The 12770-nt window shown below is 35.0% G+C and overlaps 1 protein-coding gene across 1 annotated transcript in view; it reads right to left on the reverse strand.

Annotated features, from left to right (window-relative positions):
- DPYD (dihydropyrimidine dehydrogenase) overlaps window positions 1-12770 on the reverse strand; it is a 342395-nt gene that overhangs the window by 306694 nt on the left and 22931 nt on the right. The window contains exon 2 of the mRNA XM_059854310.1: window positions 12167-12277. Coding sequence (XP_059710293.1) covers window positions 12167-12277 — 111 coding nt within the window. The remainder of the gene's footprint in view (window positions 1-12166; window positions 12278-12770) is intronic.

Below are 12770 nucleotides of genomic sequence, written 5' to 3' on the forward strand. Positions count from 1 at the left end.
TTAAATGAGTCTCTCAGCCAGGCTGGCACTGGCACAGAATTTTCCTCACATTGCTACGCTATTTAAACCTATAAATGGCTCCAAGTATTGCAGGTGAAGGCCTCTTAGTTCCCTGAACACTGCATAGGACAGACCTGCCTTGCTTATCGTGTTTAACTCTGAGAGTATGAACAACCTACTCCCTCTGTGCAACCAGTGCCTGACCTAACACCCTTGGTATAATCATCTACATTTTTTCAATAAAATGCAATAACCTAGTTTTGAAAATGCTATTTCCAAACAGACAGATTGAATAATTTCTAAATAACACTGAAACTCTTACTTTAAATTATTTTTCCTCTCTGGGAAACATATTGGACTTATTAATCAGTCCCCAGCTCCTGAGTGTCACTGCTACTATTGCATATGTGCAAACAGAGTAATAGGAATGAACAGGATGATGCAAATCAAAAAGAAACAAAAATCATCATTCTTTTAACATCATTACCAAATTTCTCCCTTTTCTTCTTGAAGTCATTTTTATCTCTGATTTTTAATTCTTATTCCTATGCAGTAAGCTCCCTCTTCCCCTTTTGTATAAACCGTTTGAGCTTTCAATTTTTAATATTTCTTCAATAGTGCTATCTTTTCTATTCTCTTTTTTTCATAACTTTGGTTTTTTTCTCTCCTGCTCTTATTTCCTCATGCCTGTTTACTTTTTCTCTCCAGTCCTTACTAATTATTTCATGTCTCTTGGTCGTTTAATTATGTGTCATGGCTTTTCCTTTCTTACATTTTTTTATTGCATTCCTTTATTCCACTCCTGCAGCTCTCTGATTTCTATGTGCTTGCTTAACTATTACCCAAATGGCTCCAAGCAGGACACACTCAAACTGAAGAATAAATAAATTAAAAGAAAAATACTATCTGTGGCCATGCAGTGTTGCCTAGCAACGCCCTGTACCTCTCCACAGCTTTTCTAGAGCCCTGGTGGCAACAGAGCTTTTCAGTCTTATTGCTACAAATATATGCAAGATCCTTCTCACATTGTTTGGCCATTCACTGAAAAATAAATGCAGAGGAAAACAAATGAAAAAGAAAAACTCCAGAGAAAACATCAGCAACAGCACAAGAAATGGCCACCTACTCTGATGCACACTGCCCTCTTGTCTCCAATGGACTCTGTAAAACACGTGCAACTTTAAGGTTATTGCTGTTCACCAATACTACTACTGTTACAATCTTTGAGAAACAGAATGTAAACCAGATTTCTTATGCAATTAAAATGTGTTAAATTCAACCAAGTCTTACATAGTTACTATGGATGCAATAGTGGCTGAGATTCACTGGACTCTTCTGAAAGGTTTACACTAAAAAAAAAAGACGGCCTGCAGATTGTAGAGGGTATGAAAAATGGTCCAAGCATTGTAAAACATGAAGTGGAATTATAAGGAAATGAAAGTTTGTCCCCAAAAATTGTAGGATTGAATATTAAAAGATTTTCAGAATGTATGCATTCTAATTATTTCAGATGTGACAGCAGTGAAAGGAAAGGGAATTGTCCGCCTAGCACTTCTCTTTAAAATGCAAGTTTATGGGTTCTGTCTTCAAAAGTCAGAAACAAATGCTCATTAAGTCCAAACTTCTCAAAGTATTGATGATTCAGCACGAGCTACACTGAGTTACAAAGATACTAAACCAGCTTCACCAACAGTCCTTTTTCTTTTGTTCCACAGCAGTGAAAGGCTTCTTTCACCAACCACCTCTGAGAAAGAAAGTGGATAAAATGTCACTTATGCAAGGGACTAAAACTTTAAGGATAATTGGAGTCTTAGAAGGGGAGTCAAAAACTTGAAATGCTAAAACAAAAGATAACTACATCATTTAGCTAAGGACAAACCTACAATGAAGCTCCACAAAATGCTGAAAATGTTAACATTGTATTTCTGAAGGGCATCAAAAATCAGCATTCTTGCTTGGAAATTTTATATATAGCTAAATCAGCCCGAACACAATTTCATGTCTGCATAGCACTTGCATCAGTAGCAAGTGAAAAGAAAGCAGATCAGAGAGCATATACCTTAAAATATATATTTAACAGCATTAATTTACATTTATTAGCTACAACTTGTTACTTAGTAAAGACAGGCTGCAAATGATCCACACAAACAAACAAAGGAGAGAAACTAACATTCAGGTACACAACTAACCTCATTCCCCAAGTAATGTTTGTTAAAATAGAAGGCTGAAGAAAGGCACAGAAGAATCCAGAAGAACCCATGGCTAGAGAACACAGAAGAACCCATAGATCATACAGTCCATAAAACAAACACAGGCATTGCACAGTCAGGCACTTAAATTTAAAATGCCTTAAAAAGGTTTCAAAACTTTATTTGGCTCCTGCACATACATGCAGCAAACCCAGTTTTAATTACACAGTCAGATGCTATTTTACATAGAAGTGTTTCACGACTTAGAAAACAACAGAGAGGGCACACCAAATCATTAGCCTTTCAACATTTGGGCTCAATGTGTAGCCTTGTTTACTGGCCACTAACCAGATCGTTACTTGAAGGCAGACACATTTTTCCCCATGAGCATTTCCATGACGCTCACTATGTATCTGATGTGATTCAAATGCAATTTATTCTACATAACCCCCACAGTCCAAAACATTAAAGCATACAGGAGACTAGAAGTGACAGCTAGGAAAATCACAAGTAACCTCTTGCTTTCACATTCAGTTTACATTCAGATTTTCTTACCCAGTTCATGGAATCATCACCCTCTGATCAGCTGGTATTTCTAAATACTCTTCTTGCTTAATTCCAGATATTATGCTCCTAGTCATTCTCATCCTCAGCCCTTGGCTATACAGCCTCCTAATTGCACTATTAAATTTATTCTTATCTTTTTTATTCTAAATTTCAGTGTCATACTGTTCTTTATGATGTTCTAGCACCTTCTGTATTGACAGCGCCTGTCGACTTTCTTGTAACATGCTCCTAATATTTATGTCAAGCTCATTAATGAAAATATTAAATGTTATGAATCTGAAGACTGATCCTTCAAAAAGCTCTGCTAAAAGCCCAGCAGATCTTTTTTAAGCACTTCTCACTCTCATTTCCCCTCTAGCCAGTTCCTTATCCATGCTACTATTCTAATCTAAGCAGATGACACTTCAATATTAATTGGCAAAAATAAAAACTCAAAACCCTTGTTAGTGTGTCACGATTTATCCCTAAGAATAGAGCCTAATATGCCTTATTCTATCTTCCATTTTCCTTAATGCATTTAATAAATCCCTGCTTCAAATTTTGTTTTCAAAGTTTTGCATGCTGCCGACATGAGACCAAGAGAGCGAGAGTTGCCCATCAGTTCTCTGTCTTTTAACACACACAAACTGCACTGCCTGTTCTTTAATCAAGAACGTGCTCTACTACAAAGCTTGTAATTTCACGTCAATTGTTCTGCAATACTTTTATGGATGTTGTTCTGTCCCTTTGACTTCAAACATAAAACACTCCAAGTTCTCCTTCTGGCCTGTCTGATGTAATTTCCACTTCTGCACTTTTCTGCCCATTTAGCCACCTCTTGCTTCATTCCCATCTTACTGAAAATAGGACAACAATTTACAAAGACTTCAGACAACACCTAAGATGCTTAATCCTATCTTCACACTGACTTTGCTTGTTCTTTTATTTCTTTTAGTTTAAATAGCTTAAGAAAATATTCTACTATTTGTTTTATACAGCTGAATAACCTTTTACTATTTGTTTTAATTTCTTTCACCCAGAGTGACTCAACTTGACTTTTGAAAGTTCTCATTTTTTTCTCTGTATTTCCTGCTTTGCCAATCAATCCCATTTTTTTGAACTCCCTATGGGCAATCCTCATAAAACTTTTTGAAGTTGTTTTACAGTTCAGTGTGAAACTATTCTTTACAAATTGGGATTCAAATTCCACATAAATTTTGTATATTTCGAATACTAATAATCTTAAAATTAATGTCTTTGAATTGTTTACCTTATTCTATACAATTTATATTGAACTTTAAAACAAGAATATTGATGAAAATTATAATCTGTATTTATTCTGACTTCATTCACTTGCTAAAGGGATAAAGTCCATTCAGATTCATACCAGAATTGATAAGATTGGTATGAGTCGATACTGATTTTAAAATTCTGTATTAGTGTTCCTTATTAAATGACTGTTACTAACAAAGTTTGTCAGTTATCACATCAAATATGCTACCATGATTAGGATCTGTGCTCTACAGGTTGCATTTAAAAAGTCAAAGCGTCTTACAATCAATGACTTACCTCTGTAATAGATTACAATCAATTCCAAGTGCAGAAAGTGGTGAGGGTAAAAGAATGAGGATGGTGAACTTCAGAAAATATAATTTCTGGTATGTCTCCTGAGAGTTATACTGATCAGTAAAGGAAAGCAGGAGAAAGGGCAAACCCTACAGAAATTCACAAAGGGGAACTATTCCTAAGCAAAGCAAATAAAAAAAAAACCCACAAAACCACAAACAAAACAAAACAAACAGGAAATAAACAAAACAAAAACTCAAAAACTCACCCAAAAGAGTGTTCTTAGCACACCTTTATGATCATACCATGCCTCCCCCCACAATGGCCTGGAAATCAAAATCATAAAAGCAGGGAAACTGACACATACCTAGAGTAGATAAACTTCTAAGTATAAATGAACTGCATAAACACTGTGCGAATAAAACCAGAAAGGCATGCAAATTTAAGTTAAAAAGGAAGAGGAGAAAACTGTAAAATGATAGTAAGAAAACTGTTCTATATACATGAGAAGCGAGAAGAAAATGAAGAGAAGTATAGATTATGTACAACAGAGCAAATAAGTGATGCAGAATCAACAGCCCTCCCTGTCCTCTTCATCAAGATAGCACAGTATAGCCATAACTATAACTAAAAAAAATATATTTTTATCAAGAACATGGGATTGAAGGCTTGAGCACAGAAAAAAAATAATAATTTATTCTTTTTAATCAGACTGATTCAGCTCATTTATCACTGAGTCATTGAGGAACTAACTGAAGCAATGCATGGAGCACTATCATTTGCACCCACTAGAAGGCTTGTGGTTCCAAAATGTCAGAAGAGACAGACATAATGCTTTCCTCTACAGAGGGGGATTGGAGGGAGGGGAAACAAAAAAAAAAAGAAAGAAAAGGAAAAAAAGGGTGAAAACAGAAATCATACCCCCAGGCAGAGAAAATGGAGCATATATATTAAAACCTAAAACTTACATTGTGATATAAAAAGCGCCAACACGGCCATGTAAAACTGGCCAAGAATAACTGACAGAGTAGATGTGGCAAATCTGGAATAAACTTTTTTCCCCCCAAATTATGCCACAGCCCATTTTCATAAGCCAACTAAAAATGTAGACTAGACTATAAAAATATCCACTGAGCGTGCAACTAACTGAAAAACAACTAGGATCTTTTCTATCACCAAAAAATAACGGGAATCAAGATGATTCATGATTCACCCAAGACCTCAGTGACTTGGTTAATTGGAAAAAATTAATGAACTAATGGTTTCTACTGTCATAATGTTTGGTGGAATAATGGAAACAGGGAACAAAGAAATACTAAACATTTCAAAAGGCAAGAAGAGAATTTAAAAATCAAACCAAACTAAAGGGTGAGAATTTGGGCCATAAATACGAGACAATCCAACACTCTCACAGAAGGAACAGCACATGTCTGATGGCCTTCACTATAGAAGAGGGAAGTCTAGTACAGCAAAGAGTAATCTTGGTTTCAGCATAGGCAATAGTTTACAAAAGAAAAAAAAAAAAAAAGAAAAGGTGGGAGTAGAAGGTCTGAAGAAAGATTAGCTAGTCTTGATATTTTTTCTGTTTTCCAAAAAAAAAAAAAAAAAAAAAAAAAAAAAAAAAAAACCACCAGCATAAGAAGGCATCTTTATCTCCATCCAGTAACCACAGGAAAGTATACAGAATTCTACGTCTGAAAGAACATAATACTAAGCAGAAGTTGAAAGTTGACAGTGAAGATGGTTTCTGATCCTATCCCTACTCTGATTTGCTCAGCTTTAATGAAGGGGAATGGACTGGATTTACCTAGAATTCAGCCCTTTAGGCAAATAAGCATTTTTCATTTTGTCATATAATTCAGTGCAAAGATAAACAATTTGCAGCTCTGAAACACTTCCATTTTGAAATGGCTAAGATCAGAAATATACCTGGAACTAAATGCTGCTCACTAAACGGTGACTGCTTCTCTACAGAAGAAGAATAATCCAACATCAAATGAGAGGAACACCAAACCTGAAGAACTCTGAATAGCAGCAGCTAAAAGGTTGGAGGTGGTTTTGCACAGCACTCCAGAAGAGCCACGGGGTGAGAAGGAACCTTTTGCGCAGTACTAAGAAAGCATTTGGCACAACTTGCAATCACCTGGAATTTGCTATTTAATACACAGAAAATGTGCATAAAACTACGAATTTGTTGCATCCAGGCACGTTAGAAGGTATTGAGATAGTCTAATGAAAACACCTTAAGATATTGAAACTAATATAAAACATAATATTCAAGGAAATTCATAATGTGCATGTCTTAGACCCAGTATACGAGATATCATATAAAAACATGTAAACCACTTTATTCCAGTGAAAGAGTTATAAATGCCAGCATATGCTATCGATAAGAGAAAATGCAGAGTAATTAGTTAATCTAAAAAATGCATGAGTAGGAATTTGACTGCTAAATGATTAAACTGGTACATTTTAAAATGCGTATTAATATTTAATTATTGACACTATGAGAAAAGAGAAAATCTCTTGATGTTACTTCTCAGCTCTTTCTGATACTCAGCAACACATGTATTATTCATATGAATAGTTTGTGCATATACAGTCAATCACTAGTTAAATAAAAGAATCATTCTCAAATTCCCTAATCACCTCAATAGATCCTAACGCAATATTTTCCACATTTGGGAATCAGAGCGTTTTATTTAAGAAATCAGTCTGGCCATGATGAATACAGCACAGCTCCAGCAGACATCAGTTCAAAGAATCAGATGTCAAAGTGCTCCCTCTAATGTCCCTTAATCATCACACCAATTAGTGGTTGAATAGTGATGTGATTAAAGAGACTGCTGCTATCCTATACCTATTCAGACTAGTAGAATTCTACATATGTTCTACCAATTAATGTTTGAATAGAGCAGCGATTAGAGAGACATCTGCCATTGTATATCCATTCAGAAAAGAGCTAAACTTGCATATTCATATGCAATGAAGACAAAAATAAATATTTGCAAAGGTAAACTATACGTTTAGATTATAAATATAATTGAGTTGATTTCCTTTAATGAGTGTTCTCTATTTTACAATATTTGGGATTATTTTTTATTTATAAATATAGAATCTTTCATCAATACACGTCTAGAAATGGACAAATTATTCACTGAAAAAGCATTTATTCACTAAGGTTCTTGGTTTCAGGCCTTTGGTGTACTGGGTTTTATATCTACTTGTTTGCAATTTGCACTATTTCTGCTTCAATCCATCAGTTATTTGTGAAATGCTAACTTGATTATTCTGTAAGCATGATACATTATTTGGCACAAAAATCATGTGAACTTTTCCCACCTCACTGGAAGGCAACACTTAGAGTAACACACTGATTATAGCTGAGAAAGATCTCAGCTGTAATCTTGTTTACAGATTTTTCAATGCAAGCCTGGACACTGGTACATCAAGAGGTACTTACATACCTTTTTTAAAGAATTTCTTTATACAGATGTTTATATATAGCAGTGACAGCCACAGAAATACTATCAAAGTGAAAAGTAGTTAGAAGTTTTAGCAAGCTCTTACTACTACTGTTTTAAGGGAGTACCCTTGTCCTCTGAACTTAAAGAGCAACATGAGCTGTTATATCTTGCATTGAATTGTAGATCTCATGCTCCATCATTAGCACAAAATGATCTGGTAGTTGCAACTTAATGATGCACAGAAAAAAACAAGGTGAAGAATTTGGTTTTCTCTAATGGCTGTAAAGAATTAGAGTAGAGTTAAAGTCTCTTTTCCAAAGTGAGACCTTGCCAAAAAGGGTAAAAAAAAAAAGAAAAAGAAAAAACCCAAAACCAAAAAGAGGTGAGCATCAAAATTATTTTGTTCATGGAATAGAGGCTCTTTTTGCGCAATGCTGATCAGGCTTAGCACATGTAAGGACAAAGAACAATGCTAATACTGCCAGAAAATCAATACTGTTACAGGCTATGGCAATTAGCTACAAACCAATTTAAACCCCATTTCCTTTTCACCTTCTTGTAGTGTTAAAATACTTCCAGCATTTCCATCTGGAACAAATCTTACAATTATTTCTAAATGCAGAAACTGAAGCAAATCTGAATACATAGGTGAATCTACATAAACTTCTCACCTCTCCTTAGTAGGTATCTACAAGATTTCATTACCAAAAAGAAGCCTGGACTAGAGTATCTCACTGAATTCTCCAGTGACAAGTCAAGTTATAAAACTTGTGGAGGTGAATTTCATTTAAATTACAAACCTGCACATGCACAAGGTAGAACAAAACTTGTCCCATAATATTTAGAAACCCTATTCATAAAGCAAGGAAATCAGTGTGCTGGGTGCAATGTAAATGCACATAATGTGTGCCCCCTAGTTGGTGACCTAAATGTTGGTAAGCACAAAATACACACAGAAATGGAATTATAAAGAGTTAGAAACCACAAACAAAAATATTTATCTGAAGTCTAAACAACCCTGAACTACTTAGGAAAGACCTGAAATCAAAGCAAATCCTCCCAGTTTCACAGTTGATCCCTTTGCTTTTGTTCTATCTGTAAATTGATGATCTAAAATGTGACCTAAATTTTGCACCCTTTTTAAATGCTTACTATTAGAACAGCTATTTCAAAACTCTTTTACTTTTTTTTTTTCTGGACAACAGAAATCTTTGTTTCCCCAGATAACTAGAGGCATGTGTTTATACCCCTTTTCAGCATGACTCATAAGAAAAAGGAGTGTTAATGCTCAGGTCTAACACTGTTACTGAGGGTGACACAGGAATAAAGAGTTTTCCTACTCTGATACATATATCTGAGTTAAAATTTCTGAAGGAAAGCTGACTAATCTTGCACCTAAAAGTATAAATAATTCGTACAGCAACACTCGGTTGCTAACATAGTAAATAAACAATAGCACTCATTGAAGGCATAATTGAACCTTCCTTTAGGAGGATACTTTTCCAATGCTGAGGAAAGATATTGACATTCTGTTTCCACTTCAAAACTCATTAAATGGGCAACCCAAAGTGTCTCAGAGCAGGTTAGGAGTTAAAATTTTACTTGAGTAATTATTCTGAAGAAATATGTAAGTCTGCCATCTGGAAGACTATTAGACATTACAAAGTCACTGTGTGCATGCCTCAGCAGATGTAGCTTTTGTTCAGAGTTTTGAGGGCTGTTAATTTAATTAGTTTTGTATTTTCATACTCCCACCTTCCTTTCAACAGTAGTTCTGCAAAGGCAGCATCAGAACAGCTTTAAAAGAATCCAAAGCTAAAAGCCAAATTTAGATTTTAAGGAAATGGAAACAAATAAAGTTCATAGGGCCTTCAAATGGAGCTTGATCTATTCATTAGCAGGCCTAAACATTATCGCCAGTGGCTCTTTAGATAAAAACAGAAAACTGTGTTCAGTGAATCCTTTCCTACATTAGCTTTCCTAATTTAGGGAGGCAATGAAAGGATTCAACCATTTTATTTTATTTTTTTTATTAAAAACATTCATCAACAATGATCTGGAGAATGTAAAAGGTTTCTTATTTTTTTACTGATGTCTTTTACGTAATGGGAGACCAGACAATTTTTTTTTTTTTTTTTTCATTTTTCAGGGCTTTTTCTGCTATAGTAAGCTAATAGTAAGCTATGTGGTAAATCTTACACAGTAAGAGTAAGCTACATATCTCTGAGTGAAGAAAAGTTTGCCAGTTTTAAAAACTAGGATCATTACCCATCTAGAAATAAGGACTATCCCTTTACAGTTCCTTCTAGCACTTGACACTTCTTACAACAGCTTGCAAACCAAATAATATATAATAATGCAGTATTAAAATTATCTGCTATGAAAGTAGTTATATCTGCCCATATACACATTTGCTTCTTTCTGACTTTTAATCCTGTAAACTGTACCCCATGAGCAGATTCCTGTCAGGACAGGGTGCTAATAACTGCACAGATCTCTAAGCAGTACTGCAGAACTGTAAAATCAAGTTGTTTATTAGACTCCAAGCCTATGCCAAAATATCATCCTGCAAATATTTGACAATGTTCAGAATTTCTCTCAACTGAAAATCCAGACAAGGCACACAAGCTGGCAACGAATCCAAATCCATGGTGTTTGCACAACCCAAGAAGCTCAGACCTTGGGAATCCAGAAATATTTGAGACACTGTGAGGTACACACATACAGCTAACAGCAGGAACACAAGAAGAGAGACAATTTCTAGAAAACCATGCACTTTCAAAATCAACAGCAAATATCAAACACTTTATGGGTAAACTAAATAAAAAATCCAAGCAAGGCTGACATGAAGAACAGCTCAGGGATAACAAAGAGTGACTTAAAAGCCAAAATGCTTAAGGAAATGTGTGTTAACACACCTATTAGTAAAATATTTCTGTGACTGTTACAGTTTAACTAACCAGAATTATTTACATGGGAACAGCTAATTAGGTTACTACACAGATACCCAGCTGCCCTGCTGCATGGATACCTGAGCCTCCTAACAAACAGCTTCTGAAAGCAGAGGAGTTTACAGCCCAGTATTGATTTCAGGTCACCTGAAAACATGACAGTGTAAACTGCAGCTGCCCAGGAGCCACTTGCTAAGCAGCCCAACACTCTCTGCAGCAGGAACAGACAGTTGTGGGCAATATCTCGATCAGACATCTCAAAATAATCCTCCAAGATCACAAACAGAAGGTTTATGTGTACATAAGTTTCTAGTTCACATAACATCATCTAAGCCAATAAATACAAGAAAATAGGAATAATAGCTATAGCAAAAATGAGATTCTTATAATCAATACTATAAAACAGGAAACTGTACTAAGAGCATTGCTGAAATGCTAAGGCTATCCTATCCAGCAAATATTTGTTGTTCATACTGGATTTCATGATTTTAAGAAACTGAGGAACTTTTAGGTATTTTTCATTGGGTTTGTGTGTTTTGTTGGATTTTGGATGACATATTTTTAATTACAAACATAATCAACTTCCTACCTGAATTTTCCTTTTTAGTGGGAGGTGTTTTGGCAACACTATGAAAAGACACCACTATCATTATACCCATAAGGAAATTAGTACTCTACCTAAAAGGTGTCTGAATTTAGAGGATTATATAAGACAACCTGTAGGAAGACAGAAAAAACAGTACAAAACTTCTAATCAGATGAAGGATCAAAGAGACATAAAATTCTGATAGGATTAGTCAAATATCACACTGAGACTAGGAATTCAAATACCTAGAGAGAAAATGATGATATATAATGGCAGGAATACAGAAGAGTATACACAGTTTACAGCAAGAAAAATATTTATTTCAAAATCAACTATTTCCTGAAAAATACAATGCACAAAATTTAAATTCCAGAGTCATGTTTTAATCTAAGATGTATGTATTTCTATAAAATAGGCACATCTGACAGGCTCCCTTACTTCTGTAGCAAAATGAAATTAGCTTTAGAAGTCTCAGAAAGGATAGTGAAGTGCTGCTCAGCCCAGTGTGACTCTTGGAAAACAGAAAGAGAAGGAGGAAGTGGCAGAAGAGGCTACCTGGGGAAACCAAGGAGCTCAGGACATGATACTTGAGAGGGATCAGGTTTCGTAACAAAGGCAAAAAAGTTGTATCAAACACTTACTAAAATCACCAAAAATGAAAAAAGTATGGACTGCAATAGTTTCTGAAAAGTAAAGAGCTCATCACAAAGTAACTCTGTATCTACAGGAACAAAGTAGAAGCCAAATGTGGCTACTGAATAACACTAATTTATTTTTCCCACAGCTGTGATTTCAGCCTCAATGATTGTTCCAGATGCAATGATAAACATGCTCCAGATGCAATGATAAACATGCACTTACTGAACAGTTTTTGTCAGAATTCCTTTTCCATTGCTTCTTGACTAGTTTCTTTGCTGCAGTTGAGTGAAGAGTTGCATGTGTTTGTTTTCGGGGATTTAAAGCCAGAATGTTCTGTGGAAAAAAAACAAAAGACATTAAAATATAGATTCAAATTTCCATAATTTGAAGCCTCTTAGATCACACCTTCAAAGCCTCTTAGATCACACTTTACACACTTATTTACAGTGCTCTGTAAAACCAAATGCAATTATTCCCCATTATAGTCCAACTCCATACTAATTTGTTTAGATTGTATTGTCCTCGCCACTTAGATGATGAATATTTAAAGACATTTCTAGGATTACTAGAAAACAGAATTATATTTAGTAGCTTTAATAACAGTTTCCATTCCTAGATATTTTTTTATGTACAGCATATAGAAACACAATTCTGGTTCATTGTATCATTCCAAGAAACACTTGTAAAGCAAAACAAGCAAAAATATTTTAAAAGATCTGGGTTATTTCTGAATGCTTCATCATTTCAGTATAAGCTCCAATTTCCCCATCAAAAGAATCTCCTTCTAAGCCTAGTGAGCTGATGAGTTAACTCATTTATCTTAAAA

The sequence above is a fragment of the Haemorhous mexicanus genome, chromosome 9, assembly GCF_027477595.1.
Source record: "Haemorhous mexicanus isolate bHaeMex1 chromosome 9, bHaeMex1.pri, whole genome shotgun sequence".
Classification (NCBI taxonomy): Eukaryota; Metazoa; Chordata; class Aves; order Passeriformes; family Fringillidae; genus Haemorhous; species Haemorhous mexicanus.